This window comes from Capra hircus, chromosome 11 (assembly GCF_001704415.2).
Source record: "Capra hircus breed San Clemente chromosome 11, ASM170441v1, whole genome shotgun sequence".
Taxonomy (NCBI): Eukaryota; Metazoa; Chordata; class Mammalia; order Artiodactyla; family Bovidae; genus Capra; species Capra hircus.
The window spans coordinates 28,554,928-28,579,663 of record NC_030818.1 but is presented as its reverse complement, the minus strand read 5'-3'; the positions used below and the strand labels follow the sequence as shown (position 1 = coordinate 28,579,663).

At 44.4% G+C, this 24,736-nt stretch overlaps 1 protein-coding gene across 3 annotated transcripts; it reads left to right on the top strand.

Annotated features, from left to right (window-relative positions):
- ATP6V1E2 (ATPase H+ transporting V1 subunit E2) lies at window positions 60-24,736 on the top strand. 3 transcript variants are annotated; one of them, XM_018055189.1, is made up of 4 exons: window positions 60-269; window positions 1,269-1,455; window positions 13,384-13,541; window positions 23,545-24,736. In XM_018055189.1, exons 2-4 carry the CDS (start codon window positions 1,423-1,425, stop codon window positions 24,326-24,328), a joined length of 975 nt encoding a protein of 324 aa, XP_017910678.1. In that variant the 5' UTR covers window positions 60-269; window positions 1,269-1,422; the 3' UTR covers window positions 24,329-24,736. The 3 variants fall into 3 exon arrangements, with proteins under 3 accessions (XP_017910678.1, XP_017910679.1, XP_005686621.1); XM_018055190.1 differs by lacking the exon at window positions 13,384-13,541 and having other exon boundaries at window positions 23,640-24,736; XM_005686564.3 differs by lacking the exons at window positions 60-269; window positions 1,269-1,455 and having other exon boundaries at window positions 13,469-13,541; window positions 23,640-24,736.

Genomic DNA, 24,736 nt, shown 5'->3' with positions numbered 1-24,736 from the left:
AGCGGAGGGGAGGGGCCAGGCGGCTCACCCCGCCCCGCGCCGGGCCGGGGCCCCCTCCCCGCTGGGCCCCGGAGGAGGGCGGGCCCAGGCGCCTCCCCCGATTGCGGGCAGCCAGCCTCGCGCCCCCGCCCGCCCGCCGGCTCCAGCGCCCCGCGCCCCGCCCGCAGCCGCCGCTCTGCCCTGCCGGCTCACCCTAGCTTGGCTCCGCGCGGGGGCTGCGGGGAGGGGGCGTGGAGGAGGAGCCGAGGAGCCGCGTAGCTGGGAGGAAGGTGAGACTGGGGGAGGGGGGCTGAGAGACCCGCGCTCGGGCGGAGCCGAGGGCTCCTCGCGAAAGTGCCCGCAGCGCCCAAAGCGTCCCAAGGCCCCGAAGCTGGGAGAAGACGTGGAGCCCTCTTGGGGGTCCACGACGACTTTTATGATGACGCAATAGTCGTGCAAAATTATTCATATATATTTAAACTCCACCCGGAAGGCAGGATCCATTCTATTAGCCTCTAAATGCACAATAGAACTAGAAATCGGGAAGGAAGAAAGGCCAAGAGAGTTTGGGGGAAAAAAATTTTTTTTTTCAGGCGCACGGGGGTGACAGGGGAGGGGTGGCGGTAGTCCCTGAGCTGGAAAGTAGGAACTCCTGAACTGAGGCTTGGTTTCCACTCCTTCCCCTCCACCAACCCAACCCATGCTGTCCACATCATTTGCTATGAAACTGGTGACTAAGGGAGTTACAGCATCTTGGAACCACTGACGCACTCTCCACCCCCCGTCCCCCTTGCCAGAAAAGGTAGACTGGGCGACTGTGGATGCTGCGGATGTACCTGTGCTCCCCCTAGAGGCGACATTCTCTGAGGCCCCTTTACAGTCCCAGGATCCCTCGAAGGTGTTAGGTTGGGATCCCTGAGGAGTGATACACCCCAGAGCTCAAAGACGTGGCCAGTGAGCCAGGCGACAACCCCTGCCCTCTCGCCTGGACGAAGCTTGGAAACACCCATCTGTTCACTGGCCAAAAGTGCTGCTTCTAAGTTTAGGCCTTGGAGGACAGGGAAGGCGGGGATGATACACTCCACGGTGACACCACACCCTCCCTCCCCTTGCTGATGCGAGATAAATCGCTTCCTGTCATCAGTTCACAGGATCAGAAAACGCTGTGTTGAGAGGCACCGCAGAGGTCAGCCATACGGTCTCCCTGAGATCTCTCTCAGATTGTAGGTAAACAAATTGAGACGCAGACAGGTGAAGTGGTTAACCCAAAGGTCTCCACCTCTTTCCAGCATTCAGGTTCTGGGAACACACCGTGGGAAATGCTCAGTTAGTTATGTACTCACGCCATGCTTCCGAGGCCTCAACTCTCAAATCCCAAATCTGATTTCCATTGTCCTGAAAGACATCCTGGCTTTTCAGAAGTTCCTTGTGGAGTCCCACTGGATGTCTCACCAGACCCCTCCATCATGTTTGAGTGTGAGTATTTACATTGCCAGCTGCTTTAGATTATGCAGGCAATCTGAAAGACACTTTATATGTACTGAATGCCCAGTTAAGGAAGGCAGTTCAGTGTCTTGAAGTCAGATCTCAGTTCAAGGCCAATCTCTGCCATTTCCTTCTACAGGGGAAGAAAGGAGGACTTGCCTCCTTTGCCTGCAGGACTACTTCTTCAGGCAGCATTTGCTGGGACTAGAATTCTGAAAGGAGTCTATTAAGAGAGGTTAAGGAGCTACTGCATACTCTCAGCCGAGAGAAGACATTTGGTTCCAACTCTGACAGTAGTCAATCCTAAAGGAAATCAATCCTGAATGTTCATTGGAATGACTGATGCTGAAGCTGAAACTCTCATACTTTGGCCACCTGATGCAAAGAACTGACTCACTGGAAAAGACCCTGATGCTGAGAAAGACTGAAGGCAGGAGGAGAAGGCGACAGCAGAGGATGAGATGATTGGACTCAATGGACATGAGTTTGAGTAAGCTCCGGGAGTTGGTGATGAACAGGGAAGCCTGGCATGCTGCAGTCCATGGGGTTGCAATGAGTCAGACATGACTGAGCAATTGAACTGACAGTAATTGGCAGTGTGACCTTGAGCATGCCACCCCTCTTCTCGGGGCCTGAGGTTTAAATGTGAGCTTGTCCATAGGGTGTGACCAAGGCTGACCTTTGACAACTCTAGAGCTCTTCACAATGTGCTCTGAAAGATCCTGGTAAAGGCTTTGGGCCAGTTGCTAGAGACATGGGGAAGGCTTTTATGAGGGATAATGAGGTCTGTTCCAGGACTGGGAGGATGGAGGCTTCCTCCATTCAAGACTCCAGCCTCTCAGTTCTTTTGCTGCTTTTCAGAAGGGTAGATATTTACTGGGGATCCAGAGAGCTGGATGATTAGCTCCAGAACCTTAACAGATGGAAGGGTCTCTAGGTTCTGGATCCTTTGGGAGAAGTTCTGGGAATATCAGGACATTCCAAGTGGGGAACTGATAGATGAATCATGCAATGGTGACTTCATTGATGATGGTGACCTCATCCCTTTGGCCCGTAGAAAAGCCAAAACAGACTGCCAGGAGTACTTCGAGCTCTGGGTTGATTCCACCAGTTGTATATGGAGTAGGAGGCAGAGGGGAGTATTATCTCAGATGCCCAGGTCAGCTCACTGATAGGTTAGCTAGAAGGACCAAACAGATCTCAACAGGTAAGTACTATATAATGTGTTCAGTGCTGTGGTAGGGGATGGAGAACAGTCTTTGGAAAGTGCAGGGAGGCTGTTAGGACCTAGTTCTGGGTGTGCAGAAGGGTGTCATTGGCCTGGGGTTTAATAGGAGTAAAATAAGAATGCCTGGGAAAGACAGAAAGAAGGAACAGCACACGACTTCTTGGGAATGGTGAGCCATGTCGGGTGGACAGAATGCAGGATTAGTGGTGTGAAAGAACTGATTTGTATTTAATTGAGAACTGTGTGATGCCACCAGGCCGTGGGCCTCTGGATGCCACGTTCAGGGCATGCAGGGCCAACCTGGGCTGGGCAGTCTATGCACTGCACAAAGGCAGAGGGAGAAATAGGATACCCAGGAAGGCCCATGTGATACCTGCAAAGCCATGACCCTGGCCTAAGGCTGTGTACGTGGGAAGAAGGGGCACGTTTTTAATCACAGAGGCAACTTCTGCTTATCAGACCTGTGCCTGTAGGGTGGCATCCACCCAAAGAGGGACACCTTTTAAATTTGTTTTTGTTGTTTATTCACTAAGTCATGTCAGACTCTTTGCGACCCTGTGGACTGCAGCACGCCAGGCTTCCCTGTCCTTCACTGTCTCCCAGAGTTTACCTAAACTCATGTCCATTGAGTCAGTGATGCCATCCAACTGTCTCATCCTCTGTCATCCCCTTCTCCTCCTGCTTTCAGTGAGTCGGCTCAGGGTCTTTTTCCAGTGAGTTATTTCTTCGCATCAGGTGGCCAAAGTATTGGAGCTTCAGCTTCAGCATCAGTCCTCCCAATGAATATTCAGGGTTGATTTCCTTTAGGAGGGACTGGTTTGATCTCCTTGCTATCCAGACAAAGGCACTAGCTAGGTAAACAGTGGCTCTGGGAGTAAGGCTGTGAGGAAGGGAGGAAAGGAGGATTTGCTGTGTGCTGTCACTGTGTACTGTGCCCAGGCACTGTCCTGGGTATTTGCTGCTCATTTCATGGGTCATCCTATTACACCCCCAAAATAGCCACGCAAAATAAAATTCATAGAGAATACCTATTGGCTTCTCTATCCAAAACAACACCCTTTGCTTGTGTTACACGTTCTTTCTCTTGGTTTATTTTCTCTTTTAAAAAACATGTACCTGTTGATTTATTTGGCTGCTCCAGGTCTTAGTTGCAGCATGCAGGATCTTTTAGTTGTGGCATGCAATCAAACCCAGGCTCCCTGCATTGGGAACATGGAGCCTTAACCCCTGGACCACCAGGGAAGTTCTGATCATATGGTTAAATGGTAGACGCCCTCTTCTTACACATCCTGTCCTTGACCTCCATTAATTAGCCCTGGGCACTTGACGCCAGATGGGATGACCAGAACCCTTCTTGAGAAGTTTGAATTTGGGATTTAAAACGGGTACTAACTAAACTGGAAGATAAGAGCCTAAAGGCAGTGGGTCATTCCTGCTTCATGTTTCAGACATTTACAAAATAGTCAGCTCAAGGAAATGAAGCAACAATGCACAGAGAAACAAAAATGGAGAGAGGTGCTCTCCACCCATCCCCCTTAAAAGTGGCAGACATGACACAGGATATTTGTGAGTTCCTGATTCTGGGTATCCCTGAAACTCTGTTGTATACTAGCAGACTTCAGTTGGTCACTTAATAAGTCCTCCCTTCCTTTTTGCCTAGATGGTGTAGATTGATTTTCTGTCACTGGTAAGCAATCTTGTCTATGATAGTATTATCACTGCAGTCAAGATAGATGATGTGCAGAGAAATTAAGACATTTACTCAAAGTCATGTAGCTGCTAAGTGGCAGAGCTAGCTTTCAAAATAATTGATCTGAGCTCATGCTGTTTCCCGTATTCTACAGGAAGGAGGCATTAAAAGTTTTCAGTTGGAAATGACAAGTTTAAAGCTATCTTTTGAGATGATCACTCCGGGAGTGGTATATAACATGGATTTAGAAGGGACCAGAGTGAAGGCAGAGAAAGTGAGGAGGAGAGAGGTCAAGAAGGTCTGGATCAGGCATGGCTGTGAACATGAAGAGGAAGCAGGAAGTTTAGATGACCAAGTTCACAGGGCTCGGTAACGCAGAGAAGGGCTGGGATACTCTGAGGTGTCTATGTTATGATTCCATTGACATATCCCTTCTCTCTCTTCCTTTTAAATCTTCTCTGTTTTATCCTCTTCACTTCTTTAGGTTTCTTCCTAACTTTTCAAAACTTACTGGTCTCCTCTTGATGATTAAACATGTGGCCAACTGCCTAAACCAAGCTGAGAGTAGAACTCCCGAAGGACACTAAGTTTCTAAAATGTATTTGCTTTCAGTCATTTTGTTTGTGTCCCCTTCACATTTACTCCAGAAATGGACAACTGGATTCCAGTAGATCATTTGGTGTCATGACGCTTTGGGTTCCAAGTAAAAGGAAAGTCAGCCCCAAATGGTTTCAACAGCAAAGGGAATGTATGGACTTCTTTGATTGAAAACAACCAGAAGTAGCTCAGGCTTCAAGTATGGCTTGATCAAAACCCTGAATCAACTTTTTTTTCCTGCACTGCTCTCAGTTTTTCTCTTCTCTCTGGGTCAGCGTCCTACTTATGTTGCTTTCTCTCTTGAAAACAAAATGGTTATACCAGGTCCAGGCATTACCACCCATCTACCACACTGCCCAGGAGGAGAGAGAGCTTCTCTTGATTCACTTAATACACAAAATTCTTGGACTTCCTCTCATCAGATTAGCTGAGTTCATCACGGTGGCCAGCAGAATGTCAGATGCTCATTGCCTTAGGCCTGGGCTACTGGCTGTCCCGGAAACCATTGCTGGGACAGGGGCTTGGAACTATCCTTATTAGGCCTGTCAGGGCCCACCCCAAGGCCAGAGTTTTATTCCCCCTCAAATTCTGTGTTTCCTGTACAGTGGACAGTAGGCATGGTGGGTAATATATGCTGGGGAGGCAACCAAAAATACCTATTATCCCTGGATTGTTGCCAACAGTCAAAGATTCAAGGTCTCCCCAAGCTATACTAGAAATAAAGAAAAAGCAGATTTCAAGGGAAGAAGGAGGTGAGAAGGATCCAAGTCAAATCTGTGATTCGTTCTAAATTTCAGTCAGTTGATTTGTCACTACGTGAATCCAAGCTTGGTGTGAGTCCCTAATTCTTGGCTGACAGTAGTTACTCCTTTCCCCCTTCAAACTTCTTTCTTGGAGTTGTTGGCAAGGAGGTAAAATGGTAATTATTCTTTTACCTGGTCCCTTCTGCTCTTATTTATTTGGCTTCACTTGGTCTTAGTTGCAGCACACTGGATCTTTGATCTTTGTCGCAGCCATCAGGATCTTTAGTTGGCAGTATGTGGGATCTAGTTCCCTGACCAGGGATTGAAGCCCAGGCCCCCTGCATTGGAGGCCCAGAGTCTTAGCCACTGGACCACCAAGAAAGTCCCTCCTCTGCTCTTCAATTATGCTTCTTTCCTCCATACTTGCCCAGTCTCTTCAGACTGCAGCCTCTTCACTCCCCAGGGCTCTCCTGCTTCCTAGACTCCACCTGGCCCACATCTGTAACATCACACTGTGTGCCATGCCTATTCCTCTTTTTCTCCCTACCACTAAAACCTCCCATCTGCATCCTTTTCTCTTAGGGGTCAGATGTAATGTATTATACTATTTTTTAGCTGAGATGTTAATGGTTTAAACACTGTAGCAGTTTCTTAAAGATCAGTGGTTCCTGATGATCAGGATGATTTAAAAAATCCAATACATCTGGCTCACTTGATTTCACTTCTAGTTATGTTTCTAGAATACATCTAGATCTCCTTTTTTCCAGCTCATTACATACCAGAAACAGAAGTAAATCCAAGCCTCTGAGAATTTTAGCTCAAGCACCCTTAATAATGTTTTCCCATCTTCATTTCTAACCATCTTTTGCTGCAGCCTAGGTCAGGAGACCAGTCATTATAACAGGTGGCATTGCCACCATTGCTGAATCATAGAAAAGGACACTTCTTAGAGGCTGCTGGTACAGAATACTTCTATGATCTGGGAGTGGCCACCTCCTGTAAGGTTCAAAGGAGGCCAGATCATAGATCCATCTTCCAGAAATGAAATTAATGATTTTATTCCAGGCTTCAGTTCTAACAGTACCAGAAAACCATCCAAGGTTTGTTGATGATTATTTTTCCATAGTGGATCCTGTGGTCACTGAGTGTTATAAGCACATTTTGAATTTGGGGAATCTTCCACTTTGTAAGTCTTGGTGGGAAGAAAAAGATCACTCTTGTGGAAGCTGTTACAGCCTCTTGCTTTCCTTGTCAGACTCAAGAGCTGGAGTGACTACAGTTAAATACAGAGCACACTCTTGCAGCTTTGGTGCTGGGCCCACAACTCAGTGCTGAATACAGGAAGTAGCACATAGGGTGGGTGGTGGTGTTGGTTGTGGTGTAATTGAGTTCCTGGTGCAGAAGTGACTACTGTATACACTGACTATCTAGAATTTGTTGGCAGCAACAATACCAGAAGTGGTTTTCTCATGGGAGCAGGTCCTGAGGCATATGTTGGGCGTGGTTCCTGTAATGACAGTCCCGAGCAGCTTCTCTAGCCTGCCACCATCCTGTGAGCCAAGCATCATCCTTAAAATTTACTCTTCTGTTCTGTTCACCACTTCCAGCTTCTGTTCCTCACAACTCCAGCCTCCTGAGAAGATATTGGAGGACTGGATTGCTTGATTCAATGTGCTTCACGCAGTGCGAGCAGAGATTCCAACTTCTCCCATACCTAAATCCCTCTTTTTAGACATTGAATGTAGCTCAGGACTGTGATTTCTGAAAGAAAGGAACAAATGAGGCAAACTCTATTACCCTTTCTGCTGGAAGTACTTTCTGAATCGCAGTGCACAGTTGAGCCAAAGTTGACCTTAGTGGTCTTGCTGAGTTGAGGAGACTTTTCAAGACTGAGTACCAGAGAGGAGGGAGTAGTCTCTTGAGTCTGTTGCTTATGCTAAGTTGCTCATTGTTCAGTTGCTAAGTGGTGTCCGACTGTGTGTGAACACATGAGCTGCAGCATGCCAGGCTTCCCTGTCCTTCACTGTCTCCCAGAGTTTGCCCAAACTCTTGTCCATTGAGTCGGTGATACCATCCAACGATTGCATCGTCTGTTGCTCCCTTCTCCTCCTGTCCTCCCTTCTTCTCCTGTCTTCAATCTTTCCCAGCATCAGGGTCTTTTTCCAGCAAGTCAGCTCTTTGCATCAGATGGTCAAAGTATTGGACCTTCAGCTTCAGCATCAGTCCTTCCAATGAATATTCAGGGTTGGTTTGCTTTAGGATTGACTGGTTTGATCTCCTTGTTGTCCAGAGGACTCTCAAGAGTCTTCTCCAGTGCCACAGTCTGAAAGCATCAATTCTTCGGCGCTCAGCCTTCTTTATGGTCCAACTCTCACATGACTACTGGAAATATTGTAGACTATACGGGCCTTTGTCAGCCGAGTGATATCTCTGCCTTTTAATATGCTATCTAGGTTTGTCATCACTTTCCTTCCAAGGAGCAAGTGTCTTTTAATTTCATGGCTGCAGTCATGTGTCTGCAGTGACTTTGGAGCCCATGAAAATAAAATCTGTCACTGTTTCCACCCATGTGCAGGCACAAAGTGAAACGCCACAGGGAGTTAAATTCTTATTGAGCTCTATGTTCCAAGTTTGTGGGTGGAATAGAAAGAGGTATCTCCCTGGGACAACCACTGCAGCACCTCTTCACATTCCTCTCTCCTCTACCTGAAAAAGAGTTGCAGATCCCTCGGATTGTGACAGTCTATACAGAAGGCTCTTTCCTCACTATCCATCCATTTATCTATGAGTCCAACAGATTATGCTTAAATGCTATGTATTGGACTCTGTTGTTCAGTCTCTAAGTTGTGTCCGATACTTTACGACCACATGAACTGCAGCACACCAGGCTTTCCTGTCCTTCACTATCTCCTAGAGTTTGGTTAAACTCATGTTCATTGAGTCACTGATGCCATCCAACCATCTCATCCTCTGTTGCCTCCTTCTCCTCCTGCCCTCTATCTTTCCTAGCATCAGGGTCTTTTCCAGTGAGTCAGTTCTTTGCATCAGGTGGCTTGGAGCTTCAGCTTCAGCATCAGCATCAGTCCTTCCAGTGAATGTTCAGGGTTGATTCCCTTTAGGATTGACTGGTTTGATCTCTGGGCAAAGTGTTAAGATGAGCGCAGAGGGGGTCAGAAAGAGCACTTTTCCCAGCTATGTCATATGGAAGTCCCTGTGCACCGTGAGGGACACAGTTGAGTGGATACACTCTCTTCCTTGCAAGCCAGTAGCTTCCCTGCCTCTGGGCTTGAGCTGTGTCTCTTAGCAGAGGTGAAGCTAGTCAGGACCTATAGCAGCGAGCATTAAGGCAATACTAGAGGAGCATTTGGCATCTGAATGCATCCCCTGAACTGGGAACTGGTAGCAAACATTGCTCCTGATGTTCCTGAACAAGCAGAGCATCTGCTCTTTCTAGACTGTCCCTGACCGTGGCCCACCAGCTGGAGACTTGGCCAGCCAGCTGCCTCAGAAAAGCTTGTGTCCTGGGGCTCCTGGATGACCTCAAGCCCACCCTCCACTTGCCTGGAGGCTTTCTGGGCTCTGACTACTGGCCTGCTCCTACCTCAAAGCAGCTTGAGGTTCTGGGAAGGGCAGGATGATTGGGGTGGTGTTTTGTGAATGAGGATACCTGTGGTTCACCTAGCATTTAACACAGCTTCGTAACTCCTCACCACATTTGGCTTTCACAGAATTCCTCCTCAACACCCTCTCTGTAAACAGACGAGGCTTTGTGTCTTTATCCAGAGGGAGTTCAAACAGATTGTGAGCCCTTATCCAGATCACCCAGCCTGTGAGTGACATCAGGATTGAACCCTTTACCTCTGATGCTCCATCCATTGCACTTCTTATGACACCAGTTACGGTCCATGGGGGCATCCAGGGCAGAGAGAGGCCTCTTACTTCAGGGGCAGCCTGGTTCCTAACTTCAGTTACCATCCCATGATGTCCTGTGACTGCCCAGCCCCTGGGGGCATGCTCAGTAGATTTTAGCCATGTAAGTTGCTCATGCTTCCCAGGTGGCTCAGTGATAAAGACTCTGCCTGCCAATGCAAGAAGACATAGGAGACACAGGTTCAACCCTTGAGTCAGAAAGATTCCCTGGAGGAAGAAATGGCAGCCCACTCCAGCATTCTTGCCTGGAAAATTCAATGGACAGAGGAGCCTGGCAGGCTACAGTACGTGGGCTGACGAAAAGTTAGATATGCCTGCTTGACCATGCTCTTCATACATCATGTAGCCAGAATCTCAGACCACTTCCACCCATCCCCATCCCCACCTAGAAGAGGTGTGTTTTGGGGATGAATACTTTCATAAATCGATTGAGGGAGAATTTCCAGGGTCTGCTTGAGTAATACTGGTTGCCTTCTAAGGAGGTTGGATTCAATTAACTTGAGGTCAAAGTTTTTTGTTGTTGTTTTGCTTTTAAAAGTACTATTTATTTGGCTGCACTGGGTCTTAGTTGCAGTATGTGGGATCTAGTTCCCTGACCAGGAATCAAACCCAAGTCCCCTGCATTGGGAGCACAGAGTTTTAGCCACTAGACCATCATGAAAGTCCAGAGGTCACTGTTGTTCAAATGTTTTGTATATTCAGTTCAGTCACTCAGTCGTGTCCAACTCTTTGCGACCCCATGAATCACAGCACGCCAGGCCTCCCTGTCCATCACCAACTCCTGGAATTCACCCAAACTCATGTGGATCGAGTTGGTGATGCCACCCAGCCATCTCATCTTCTGTTGTCCCCTTCTCCTCCTGCCCCCAATCCCTCCGAGCATCAGGGTCTTTTCCAATGAGTCAATTCTTCGCATGAGGTGGCCAAAGTATTGGAATTTCAGCTTTAGCATCATTCCTTCCAAAGAAATCCCAGGACTGGTCTCCTTTGGGATGGACTGGTTGGATCTCCTTGCAGTCCAAGGGACTCACAAGAGTCTTCTCCAGCACCACAGTTCAAAAGTATCAATTCTTTGGTTTTATATGTTAAATCACAGTTAAATACATTTCCATTGTGCACCAGAATGTGTATGTATGTATGCATCACGTATATGACAAGAATTTGACAAGCAACACTTAAGCTCACTACCTGTAATGAATTTTGGATTTTCTATTCCTTTTGGTTTCACAGCCGACACTTTGAAAAACCCTATCTAGGAGCTTTGTTTGCTGACTGGCTGGCTACCTGGCTGGCAGCTGGAGAGCTCAGGACCACAAAGTGATGAGAACTCCTACAACTAAATGACAAAAGCAACCTGGTTTTTAAAATGGGCCTGAACAGACATTTCTCCAAAGAAAATACACAAATGCCCAATAAGCACATGAAAAGATGTTTGGCATCACTAATCATTAGGAAAATGCAAATCAAAACTATAACGAGTACCACCTCACACCCATTAGGAAGACTTTTGTCAAAAACACAGAAAATAACAAATATTGGTGAAGATATGGGGAAATTGAAATGCTTGTTGCATTGCTGGTGGGAATATAAAATGGTGGAGCCACTGTGGAAAATGGCCCAGTTTCCTCAAAAAAGCAGAGCATTGCCACGCGATCTAGCAATTCCCTTTCTAGGTAAATACCTATAATAATTGAAGGCAACGACTGGAACAGATATTTGTACACCCACACAGAGGAATGTTATTCATATTAGCAAAAAGGTAGAAGCAACCCAAATGCCACTGACGACTGAGCAAAATGTGACAGGTACATACAATGGGATGTTATTCAGCCTTACAAAGGAAGGAAATTCTGACAAGTGCTACAACAGGGATAAACCTTGAATACATTTTGCTAAGTGAAATAAGTCAGTCACAAAGGACAAATGATTCCACTCACAAGAGGTTTCAAGAGTGGTCAACTCTAGAAAAATGAGCATCAAAGAATTGATGCTTTTGAACTGTGATGTTGGAGAAGACTCTTGAGAGTCCCTTTGACTGCAAGGAGATCAAACCAGTCATTCTTAAAGGAAATCAGTCCTGAATATTCATTGGAATGACTGGTGCTGAAGCTGAAACTCCAATACTTTGGCCACCTGATGTGAAGAACTGACTTGTTGGAAAAGATCCTGATGCTAGGAACGATTGAAGGCTGGAGGAGAAGGGCACGACAGAGGATGAGATGGTTGGATGGCATCACCGATTTGATGGAAGTGAGTTTGAGCATGCTCCGGGAGTTGGTGATGGACAAGGAGGCCTGGCATGCTGCAGTCCACGGGGTTGCTAAGAGTCAGACATGCCTAAGCGAATAAACTGAATTGAACTGAGGGTGGTCAAATGCATAGAAACCCAAAGTAGTGCAGTGGTTGCCAGGAAACGCGGGAGGAGGGAATGAGGAGTTAGTGTTTGATGGGTACAGCATGCTGGAGGTGATTGGTGATGTCTGTCACACAACAGTGTGAATGTATTTAATGCCACTGAACATTACTTAGTGGTTAAAATGACAAAAATTTGTTATGTATATTTTACCACAATAAGACAAAGAAAAAAGATAAAAGGATTTTACTTTTCAAATGGGATTTCCAGCTTCTCTAAAATATGAGAACCTGTGCCCCCAAGTCCCTATTTCCAAAAGACTCAGAAGCCTGGGCCCTTTAGGCAGGGATGAAACGGAGGGGTTTGTTTTGGAGGTGGGGGGAGCCACCACTGAAAGCCTTTAGCCATGCAACTTTGTAGCACATTGCTCTTGGGGAGAACTGGACTTCTTTGAAGCAACCTTCCTGCAGATGTGTGAAAAGGAGAAACTAAGTTGTAAATTCTTAATGTACATTATTTGGGGAAGAAATGTCTCTGACCCTACCTGATTCTCTCCTTTATATTACCTGCCTGCTTCTTTTGGGCATTAGCTTTCTCCAGTCCCAATCACAGCCTGCTTTGCCACTGGGATGGAGTTATTAGATTAAAACTGTATGTGTCCCCTTAGTTATCAGTAACTGAAGCAGAGATAAAGCTTTGTGAACGCTTCGGATTTCCTCTTTGGGAGGACGGGTCTTTTAATTCCTCTCCTTTAATTCCAAACCAAATGAACTCTCTGGCTGTTGCTCTCTCTACCCCAGCTGGCTCTGGAAGGAGCGGTGGTGCTTCACACCTGCTTTCCCACATCACATTGAGTTGAGCGCTCAACCTTGTGGGTGGAGCTTCGGCAGGTGCTGCTGGGGCCAGACCCTGAGGCTTCAAACCTGCCAGCTCTTGTACCACATCTCCTTCCACATGTTCTCATGTTCTTGTCCAAGCCCTCATCCATGCGGTCTCCTTGACCTGGCATTTACTTAAAGCCAAACTCTCCAGCTTTCACCACCACGAGGCTAATCTTTCTAAACTTGGGTTTGGCCGAGTTACATCCCTACTCAAAACCTTTAATGGGTCTCCTTAGCCTCATATCCTAGCCCTCAGTCTGACATTTCAAATCTTCCCCAATTGAGCTCCGACTTTCTAGACATCGCTCACTCCCACCGCCACTGGAGGCCTGTCTGCTGCTGCTGATCCAATCTGTTCTCTGCGCTCAGACCTCCTACACATTCCTAGCACAGTGCTTCTGCCCACAGCGTTCTCCCTGTCTAAAGACTACAATTTTCTCTTCCTGCGTCTCAAAAGTGTCTGTTCTTCAATGCCTGTCTGTGCTTCTCCCTCCTAGGTTGACCCTTTGCCCAGAGGACCACTCCTACTGCAGTCTGCAGCCACTCAGCCTGTGTCCTCTGCTTGCTCTTTTTCCTTCCTACGTTGGGTCCTGGTACCTTCTACGTTTCTGAGCCAGAGACCTTCTGGAAACCCCAAGGCATTGCTTCAAGTCAGGTATCACTAACAGCTTGACTGATTCTTATCTATTTGGAAAACTCTCCTTCATGAATATATCAACTTGCTACCTTTTCCAAGTGGTGGTGATGGTTTAGTCACTAAGTCGTGTCTGACTCTTGAGACCCCATGGATTGTAGCCCGCCATGCTTCTCTGTCCATGGAGTTCTCCAGGCAAGAATCCTGGAATGGGTTGCCATTTCCTTCTCCAGAGGATCTTCCCGATCCAGGGATAGAACCTGGGTCTCTTACATTGCAAGTGGATTGTTTATCAATTGAGCTACCAGGGAAGTGACCTGCATCTAAAGCATTTGTTGTCACTAATGGTGTGTTTCAAACCACCCACTACATAATTTAACGGTTGCAGAGCAATTTATTATAAAAGAGCCCATGGTGAACTTGAGAGGGAGGATTTTAAGCATTGGATCCCTTCATTTGCTTAGCCTTTTTTTTTTTTTTGGCTATATATTTATTTGGCCATGTCAGGTCTTAGTTGTGGCATGTGGGATCTTTAATTGCAGTGTACGGGATCTAGTTCCCTGATCTGGGATCTAGTTCCCTGATCTGAGATCGAACACTGGCCCCCTGCATTGGGAGCTTGGCATCTTAGCTGGTGGACCACCAGCGAAGTCCTCACCTAGCTGTCTTGGAGCTGCTGATTGCTAACAGGCCACCCTGTAGTGTGATTTACCGTTGACCTGTTGGACCCCCCTATGACATCATGGGCTTGGGAGGCAGGGCTGGTGTTTGCTTGTTCTTTATCTCTAGTGCCTACATAGTGCCTGGCATGTAGTGGATGTTCAGCAAATATTTGTCCAGAGACAGAAAAGGAGACACCCCCTTTCCACATATTAAGTATTTTAAACTCCACAAAGGAGTCCTTATTTTTCCAAATTTCCTCACCCACTTCCTGGGCCCTGCAAGTTGCCCCGTGCACCCTTCCCTTGCTCACTCTGTCATCTCTAAGTGTCTGGAGGCCCCGGTTTGGTGCTGTTTGTCTTTAAACCAGGGAGCCCAGACCTGGACACATGACCCCTCAGACTTGCAAATCCCAGCTGGAATGAGGACCAGTAGCATCAGGGTCTGGACAGGGCTCCAGGCTGACAGACACATTCGGCCCCTCAAGCATGCCTGCCTTCCCTCCTCCCTCTCGTGGTGAGGATTCTCCAAGGTGCACACAGGCTCCTGTAGGTGAGGACTGGTGAAGACAGATTTCCAAGCCCACACGTCCTCTAAGAACACCTCTCATGCCTATGAATATAAAATCATCAGTTTCAAAATGTCTTCTTCCCAAGGTCATAAGGAGGGGTTTCTGGGGGTGCTGGTAATGTCCTTGTGCTTGACCTGGGTGCTGGTTACTGCATGTTTGCCTCCTAATAATTCAGTAAGCTATATACTTTTCTGAATGTGTGTTATAATTCACGATTAAAAAAAAAGTACTCCCCCCACTCCAGCCTCAAGCCTTTAATCCAATCAATTCATGTTTAACGAGTGCCTGTCTGCATCCAACCCCTGCTAGAGAAGGAGATTTTTGTCCTCAAGGAATTTCCTGGAGGAAGCAAGGTAACTGGAGCATCAAAAGACTGTGAATTATATCTGGAAAATAGGCCATGCTGTCATTTCGAGGAGGAGTCCAGAGGTCAAGGAGGTAGTGGGGCTCACACTGGGCTGAAGATGTAGATGTGATTTAGTTAAGTGGAGAGAAGCAGAGGAAGGCTGTTTAGCTGAGGGAACTGTGTGATCACAAGCTACATGACTTAGGTAGGGCTGAGCCTGCTGTGTCTGGGGGGCAGTGAAGAGACCTTGGTATTGAATAGTTCATGGGAGTAAGACTGTCTTGAGACCTCTAGTGCTGTCCCCTACCAAGCATGGGCCGGACAGATGCCACTTACAGTGCAAGCCTGCCTTGTGGGACGGGAGGGTCCTGTGCCCTCGTGCAAGAGCAGACATGTATGTTTCATATTTCTTAGCTCCTTTTCATTGTTTTGTTTGAGCCACAGGCTCATGTGAGTTCATAATCCCCATCCCAGACAGGCGGTAAGTTACATCAGCCAGATGCATTATACGGGCAGCCGCGTTCCTGCGGAGACACCTGCTCAATTCCTGACTTTTAGCCCTACCCCACCCTGCAGCTGCTTCCAAGTCCCAGCACCAAGAGACTGACTAGAAGTGGGAGTCCCAGAGGAGGTATGAGAAATCGGGACTGCAGTTTCAGGGACTGTTGTTACAGGCTGTGAGATGACTCCACCTCACCCCCAGCCCAAGAGCCCTGAAATTCCAGGACTTCACCTCCCATCACCAAGGATATGGCTGGCCACCTGAGACCACGGGTGAATATGCTGTGAAGCGCTGGGAGGTTCTCGAGCTTCTTGCAAGGCTACTAAGTTTAATACAAGGAAGCAAGACTAGGATGTGTTTCTCCTTACTTTTGAGAATGGAAATCAAAGCAGTCATAAGTACTCTGTACATACACAGAGGGACGATGATGAGGCTTAAAGCAGAGGAGAAGAGCCAGTTATAAAGCAGTAGCAGTAGTAGTAATGACGCTGATGATGATGGTAACTACCAAGCATGACGATTAACTGTGTGCTTAGCATTATGCTAAACACTCAGTTCTTTCATTTAAGCCTCACAATAATCCTATGATGTGCATGCTATATTATTTCCATTATACAGATGAGGAAACTGAGCCTTCAAGGCATGAGCTGATTCCCCAAAGTCATACAAATGTTAAGTGTAGAACGAGGATCTCAATTCAAGCAATCTTACTCCAGAAGATTACTTACACTGTGGAAGCCAGTGATGCCCCCTTTAAGCCCTGTCTGGACTTGGAGAGGGTGTCCTCGCTTATGGACCAGAGCGTGCCAGCGCCTGTGGCCAGCGTGCCATTCTTAGAGACCATCTGGCACATTTTGTTTGCCCTGGTTTCTCACTAGACAACTTTTGCATTTGGCTTCCCATGTGACTCACATACAGAGAAAGAGGGCCATGACCTGCCAGCTTGACGGCTGTATTTTTCATTAGTAAATTAATAAGCTGGCTGCCTGGGTTCACATACATATCTGTTTCTGATGGTTTGGTTAAGGTGAGCCCACCCCAGAGTTGAAGCCCACCGTATGCCAACTTAATTGAGATTCTGGGTGTGCAAGCACAGCCCCCAGCCCAGGCCTGTGTGCCAAGGAAATTCCTCTTGGCCTCCTTTTGGCGGGCTTGGCTCGCCTTCCCCAGTGACAGCCTGGCTCTTTCGATTTGAGCTGCCAGGTCAGACTGAGAGGGTCGTCTGCAGAAAGAAGGAAGCAACAGTGCCAGGTTCCAGTAGGTGTTCCAAGTTCCACATTCCGCCTGCAGACACCCGGCGCCAGAGCAAAGGCTGGCCCTTGGCGGGGGGCTGGTAAGGATTTGTCTGGTACATTTTTTTCCTCTACACACTTAACCTGCAACTTCCTGCATCTCCCCCTCTCTGTCTTTCATTTACAGTGGCTCTCAAAGCTGGTGATCAGCAGGGTTACCCAGAGAGCCTTAAAAAAAAATTAATGGACTTGTCTTATTTAGGAACAGAGAATGTTTTGCTCTGTTTACAAAAGCGCAGTTTAAGGAAAATTACATCCTAAAATAATGGAGAATGGATGGGCTAAATTATTTTCTTTTTAACTTCTGATGACAGTTTGCAAAGTTGAACCCAAAGTCTTGGTCTTTGTCATGAACATGGGTGTGTTTTTCCAACAAGCTTGGTGAGTGGTACATCTTTCAGGAACAGCATTCTTTTTTTTTTTCCAGTTAAAAAAAAACAGGTAACATAAAGTCTACCCTCTTAACAAAAAATTTAAGTGTACAGTACAGTACTAGCTATATACGCATTGTTGTATAGCCAATTTCTAGGACTTTTTCATCATGCCTGATTGAAACTCTATACCAATTAAACAGCAACTTCCTGATTCCTCACCATTCAGCCCCTGGAAACCATCATTATACTTTCTGCTTCTATGAAGTTGATTCTTAAGATACCTCATTTAAGTGTAATCAGGTAGTATTTTTCCTGTGACTGACCTGTTTCACATTGCATAATAGTGTCATCAAGGTTCATCTATGATATAGCATATGACAGAATTTCCTTGTCATATTAAGGCAAAATAATGTTTCATTGAATGTATATACAACATTTCCTTTATCCATTCAATCATTAATTGACATTTAAGTTGCTTCTACCTCTTGGTTATTGGGAGTACAGCTCCAGTGAACATGGGAATGCAAATATCTCTTTTGAGATCCCATTTTCAATTCTTTTGGGTAAATCTCCAGAGGTGAAATTGTTGGATTATATGGGATTCTTTAATCCAATTTTTGTTGATTTCTGTGTAAGATAAGGGCCCAATTTAATTCTTTTGCCTGAGGATGTTTAGTTTTCCTAGTATCATTTGTTAAAGAGATTATCCTTTCCCCATTGTGTAGTCATGGCACCCTTGTTGAAGATCATTTTATTGTGTTTGTGTGGGTTTATTTCTAGGATCTGTATCCTGTTATATTGATCTCTCTACCAGTACTATACTGTTTCGATTACTATAGGTTTGTAATATATTTTGAAGTTAGGAGTGTGACACCTCCAGTTTTGTTCTCTTTCAAGACTGTTTTTGCTGTGAAGGATTCCTTGTGGTTTCATATTAATTTTAGGGTTGTTTTTTCTACTTCTTAAAAAAATGCCATTGGGCATTTGATAGAGATTGTATTGAATTTGTAGATCGATTTGAGTAGTATGAACAGTATTAAGTCCTCTAATGAACATAGGTTATCTTTCCATTTATTTTTGTCATTAAATTCTTCCAACAGTAATTTGTAGTTTTAAGTGTTCAAGTATTTAGCTTCCTTGGTTAAATTTAGTCACAGTATTTTGTTCTTTTTGATGATATTATAATTGTAATTGTTTTCTTAATTGTCTTTTTAGATTATTCATTTTAATATTATAGGAACAATTGATTTTTGTATGTTGATCTTGTATGTTTCCAATTTTGGTATCTTTCTCTTGTCTAATTGCTGTGACTAGGACTTCCAATTCTATGTTGAATAAAAGTGGCACGAGTGGACATCCTTGCCTTATTCCTGATGTTAGAAAAATAGCTTTCATTTTTTCACTGTTGAGTATGAACGATGATGTGTGCTAAGTTGATTCAGTCGTGTCCGACTCTTTGCGACTCCATGAACCATAGCCCTCCAGGCTTCTCTGTCCATGGGTTTCTCCAGGCAAGAATATTGGAATGGGTTGCCATTTCCTTCTCCAGGGGATTTTCCCGACCCCGGGATTGAACTCATGTCCCTTATGTCTCCTCCATTATAGCTAGGTTCTTTACCTCTAGCGCCACCTGGGAAGCCAGGTGAATGATGTTAGTTGTGTACTTTTCATATATGACCTGCATTATATTGAGGTGATTTCATTCTATTCCTACTTTGTTGGTTGTTTCTTTTTTTTTTTTAATCATGAAAGTGTGTCTAACTTTCTCAAATGCCTTTTCTGCATCTATTGAAATGATCATGTGATTTTATCTCTCATTCTATTAATGTGGTATATTGCACTGATTGATTTTTGCATGTTGAATAATCATTTGTCTGATCCTTGATTTTTATATGTTGAACCATCCTTGCATTCTAGAGATAAATCCCTCTTGGTCATGGTGTATAATTCTTCTAACGTGCTCTTGAATTTAGTTTGCTAATATTCTGTTGAGGATTTTTACATCTGTGTTCATCAAGGATATTGGGCTGCAGTTTTCTTTTCTTTAGTGTCTTTGGCTTTGTTATCAGGGTAATTATTGTTGTTCAGTTGCTCAGTCACGTCCAACACTTTGTGACCCCATGGACTGCAGCACACCAGGCTTCTCTGTCCTTCACCATCTCCCCAAGCTTGCTCAAACTCATGTTCCTTGAGTCGATGATGCCATCCAACCGACTCATCCTCTGTCATCCCCTCTTCTCCTACCTTCAATCTTTCCCACCTTCAGGGTCTTTTCCAATGAGTTAGTTCTCATCATGTGGCCAAAATATTGGAGCTTCAGCTTCAGTATCTGTCCTTCCATTGAATATTCAGGGTTGATTTCCTTTAGGATTGACTGGTTTGATCTCTTATCAGTCCAAGGGACTCTCAAGAGTCTTCTCCAACGCCACAGTTCAAAAGCATCAATTCTTTGGTGCTCAGCTTTCTTTATGGTCCAGCTCTCACATCCATACATGACTACTGGAAAAACCGTAGCTTTGACTATATAGACCTTTGTTGGCAAAGTGCTTTTTAATATGCTGTCTAGGTTTGTCATAGCTTTTCTTCCAAGGAGCAAGCATCTTTTAATTTCATGGTTGCAGTCACTGTCTGCAGCGATTTTGGAGCCCAAGAAAAAATGCTGACCTCTTAAAGTGAATTTGGAGGTGCTCCCTCCTCTTCCATTTTCTGGAAGAGTTTGCAAGGAGTTGACATTGATTTTTTTAATTTTTTTTGTAGGGTTCTCCTTTGAAGTTATCTGGTCCTGGGGTTTTTTCATTGGGAGGTTTTGATTACGGATTCAATCTCCTTACTTGTTATAGCTATGTTCACATTTTCTATTTATATTTTGTCTTGGTAGGTTGTATGTATCTCGGAATTTATCCATTTTTTTTTAGGTTTTCCAATTTGTTGGTATATGGTTGTTCATAGTAATCTCTTATAATCCTTTTTATTTCTGTGGCACCATTAGTAATGTCTCCTCTTTCATTTTTAATTTTATTTGAGTCTTCTCTGTTTTCTTAGTCTAACTAAAGGTTGTCAGTTTTATCATTTCAAAAGCTCTTAGTTTTATTGATTCCCCCCCCTTTTTCTATTTCATTTATTTTTGCCCTAATTTTTATTATTTCCTTCTGCTAATTTTGGGCTTAGTTTTTGTTTTCCTAGGTCCTTAAATGTATAAAATTAGACTGCTTATTTGAAAATTTTCTTCTTTTTTAAAAAAAATATGCATTTTATTTTTGGCTGTGCTGGGTCTTTGTTGCTGTGAACAGGCTTCCTCTAGTTGCAGTGTGCAGGCTTCTCATTGTGTCGGCTTCTCTGGCTGTGGAGCGCGGGCTCTAGAGAGTGCAGACCTCAGTAGCTGTGGTGCACCAGCTTAAGTCATCATGAGGCATGTGGAATCTTCCTGAACCAGGGATTAAACCTGTGTGTCCTGCATTGACAGGCAGTTTCTTAATCATTGGACCACTAGGGCAGTCCTTTCTTCTTTTTAATTGTAGGCTTTTAATACTATAAACTTATTTCTCAACACTGCTTTTGCTACATCCCAAGTTTTGGTATGTTGTATTTCATTTTTGTTTGTCTCAAGATATTTTCTAATTTCCCTCTTGATGTCTTCTTTGAGCTATTGGTTGTTCAAGAGCATTTTAATTTCCACATATTTGTGAAATTTCCCTTTTTCCTTCTGCTACTGATTTCTAGTTTCATTCCATTGTGGTCAGAAAAGATGCTTGGTGTGATTTCAGTCTTTTTCAGTTTGTTAAGACTTGGTTTGTGACCTAACATGTAATCTGTGCTGGAGAATGTTAAAATTGTGCTTGAGAAAAATGTGTATTTTGCTGTTGTTCATGGAATATTTTCTGTTAGGTCTGTTTGATCTATATCATTGTTAAAGTCCTCTGTTTCCTTATTGATCTCTCTGGATATTTTATTCATTATTGAAAATGGGATATTGAACTCTCTCACTATTATTGTGTTCCTGTCTGTTACTCTTCCGTCCTGTCAGTGTTTACTTCATATATTTGGGTAGTCCGATGTTGGGTACATATCTATTTATAGTTATTATATCTTCTTGTTGAATTGACCTTCATTATTATAAAATGTCTTTATTTTACTCTTATGACAGTTTTTTGCATGAAGTATATTTTATATAACTTAAGTACGGCCATTCCTGCTCTCTTTTGGTTACCATTTGCACAGACTATCTTTCTCTGCCTTTTCACTTGAAAGTAAAAGGATATGTGTTTCACAGTCTATGTGTGTTCTTAAAGTGAGTCTCCTGTAGACAGCATATGACTGGATCTTGTTTTGCTTTTAATTTCGTTTAGCCCCTCTACAGCTTTTGATTGTGCAGATTAATCTGTTTACGTCTTAAATAATTCCTTGCGCTGTTTCCGGTTTGTTCAATGTTTCCTGCCTGTCTTCTCGCATTTTTTGGTCCCTCTCGCTGTCTCCATCTTTCACTGATTTGTTTTAGAGACGTGATTTGGTTGGCTTTTCAGTTTTGCTTGTGAATCTGGATGTCCATTGCCTTCCTCAGATTTGGGGAGTTTGGAGTCATTATTTCTTCAAATAAGCTTTCTGCTCCTTTCTTTCTTTCTCCTCACCTTCTGGGACTTCCCTACTGCATATATTAATCCACTTGATGGTGTTCCATATGTCCCTAGACTTTCTTCACTTAAAAAAAAAAAATTTGCTTCTCCAACAATAATGGATAATTTCAAATGGCCTATCTTTGAGTTTGCTGATTATTTCTTCTCCATAATCAAGTCTGTTGTTGAACACCTCTAGTGAATTTTTCAATTCAGCTATTATATTCTTTAGCTTCAAATTTTGTTAGGTTCTTTTTTAATATTTTTTGCCTCTTTATTGCTAGCCTTATTTTTTCATATGTCATTTTAAAAATTTCATTTATCATTTGCCTGGGCTCATTAAGCATCCCAGAGAGTCTTTTTTTTCTTTTCCATTATGGTTTATTACAGAATATTGAATATAGTTGCCTATGCTATACAACAGGACCTTGTTGTTTAACCATGCTATATATAATAGTTTGCCTCTGCTAGTCCCAAACTCCCAATCCAGCCCTCCCCTACGTCCCATCCACCTTAGCAGCCACAGGTTTGTTCTCTTCTGTGAGTTTCTTTCTTTTTTGTAGATAAGTTCATTTGGGTCGTATTTTAGATTCCACAGATAAGTTATATATATGATATTTGTCTTTCTCTTTCTGACTTATTTTGCTTAGCTTGATAATCTCTAAGTCCATCCATATAGCTGCAAATGGCATTATTTCATTCTTTTTTATGACCAACTAATATTCCATTGTATATATATATGTGTGTGTGAATATATATATACCACATCTTTTTTTCCATGCATCTGTTTATGGACATTTAGATTGTTTCCATGTCTTGGCTTTTGTGAATAATGCTGAAATGAACTTAGAGGTGCAGGGATCTTTTCACATTATAGTTTTGTCTGGATGTGTGCCCAGGAGTGGGATTGCTGGATCATCTGGCAACTCTAGTTTTTTGAAGAACCTCCATACTCTTCTCCATAGTGACTGCACCAATTTACAGTCCCACCAACAGTGTAGGAGGGCCCAGAGAGACTTAAAGATATGGATTCCCACCCAGACCCTACTGGCATAGATTCTAATTCAGTATTCTGGAGTGAGGCCTGGAAAGCTGTATTCCTGAAAGGTCCGCAGGTGATTTATACGTACATCTAGGTTTGGAAACCACTTCCAGTTAAAGGATTACCATCAACCTCTCCCACCTCCAGTTCTCTCCAGGATGCCACCATCTGTCCACGAGTATTTTGTCTCTTCGTATCATTTGAAGCACTGAAGATCTTTCTTTTTCTAGGCAATCTTCCTGGATTGAATCCTGTTTAACCACAAGTTTCTTATGACTCCCCCAGCCCTCTCCAACCTGAAATGTGCCTACACTTTCCATTTTTGTATTAATTTGGCCTTTCCATTCTCTCCACTTGTTATCTGTGATTGAGCCATTGCTGGCTAGAAATCTTTTGTCTTGATCATCTCATAGTATTTGATCACAAAAAGGTGGTGAGTGTAGTAGAAACGGAACTCTGGGAACCCAAGTTTGAGTCTGATTCTACCAGGGTATGACCTTGGACAAGTTGCTTTCCCTCTCTGGGCTTCAGTTTCCTCATCTGTGAAATGAGTCATGAATAAATGGTCTCTGTGATCGTTCCCTTTGGACCCTAACTCTATCCTTCCTCCCCTCATACACTCCGCAGCTCAGAAAGTGGAGTTCCGGAAACATACCTGAAATTCTGCCCTAAGTCAGAGGAACCAGAGGGTCCACCAGTTCTTCCTCTGCCTCTCTTTCCAGGAGCAGCCATGGCCCTGAGTGATGTCGATGTGCAAAAGCAGATTAAGCACATGATGGCTTTCATTGAGCAGGAAGCTAATGAGAAGGCCGAAGAAATAGATGCCAAGGCTGAGGAAGAGTTCAACATTGAGAAAGGACGCCTTGTGCAAACCCAGCGACTGAAGATTATGGAGTATTATGAGAAGAAAGAGAAGCAGATAGAGCAGCAGAAGAAAATCCAGATGTCTACCATGAGGAATCAGGCAAGGCTGAAAGTCCTGAGAGCCCGAAACGACCTCATCTCAGAGTTGCTGAATGATGCAAAGCTGAGACTCAGCCGGATCGTCACAGACCCAAAATTTTACCAGGGGCTGCTGGATAAACTAGTGCTCCAGGGTCTGCTACGACTGCTGGAGCCTGTGGTGATTGTACGCTGCAGGCCACAGGACCACCTCCTGGTGGAGGCTGCAGTGCAAAGAGCCATCCCCCAGTACACCTCAGTCTCCCACAGATGTGTGGAAGTTCAAATTGACAAAGAGGTGCAACTGGCTGCAGACACAACTGGAGGTGTGGAGGTCTACAGTAGCGATCAGAGAATAATGGTTTCTAATACTCTGGAAAGTCGACTGGATCTCTTATCTCAGCAAAAGATGCCAGAAATACGAAAGGCCTTGTTTGGAGCCAATGCCAACAGGAAGTTTTTTGTATAAGCCTCTGGAAAGTGAAGCTCCTGTTGAACTTTTAAGCCGTAAAAGTATAACTTATTAGGGCAAAGCAAACTGGTAATATCTCCTCGTCTGTTTCGCCCTGGGATTAGTCTAACTTTATGAAATACTCTCTGACTAGCTAAAGGCATTATACTTTGGAATAAAGCCTGACTTAATGCTTATAAATCTAATTCCATTTTCTCTATACATTCTAGAGCTCCTGGTCAATTCTACAGTCTGGGCTGAAAGAAATAGAGACATCTGCTCGTTAGCTCAGCTTTCAGCTGAGAGTGAATGGTAATCTTGATGTATGCGTCTGGGTGTCCTAAATTTAATACGTATTTGAAGTGTGTTTTTCTTCTTTTGTTTCAGCTTCTTGTTCTTATTTTACTTAATAAGGTTTAGACCTCT

Excerpts from the sequence above, each read along its gene's own strand:
- ATP6V1E2 (XM_018055189.1), top strand. The coding sequence starts at position 1,423 with ATGTCTCACCAGACCCCTCCATCATGTTTGAGT. Across the intron at positions 1,456-13,383 it reads CCCCTCCATCATGTTTGAGT|GTTGACCCTTTGCCCAGAGG; the intron begins GTGAGTATTTAC and ends TCTCCCTCCTAG. Across the intron at positions 13,542-23,544 it reads AAGGCATTGCTTCAAGTCAG|CTCAGAAAGTGGAGTTCCGG; the intron begins GTATCACTAACA and ends TACACTCCGCAG.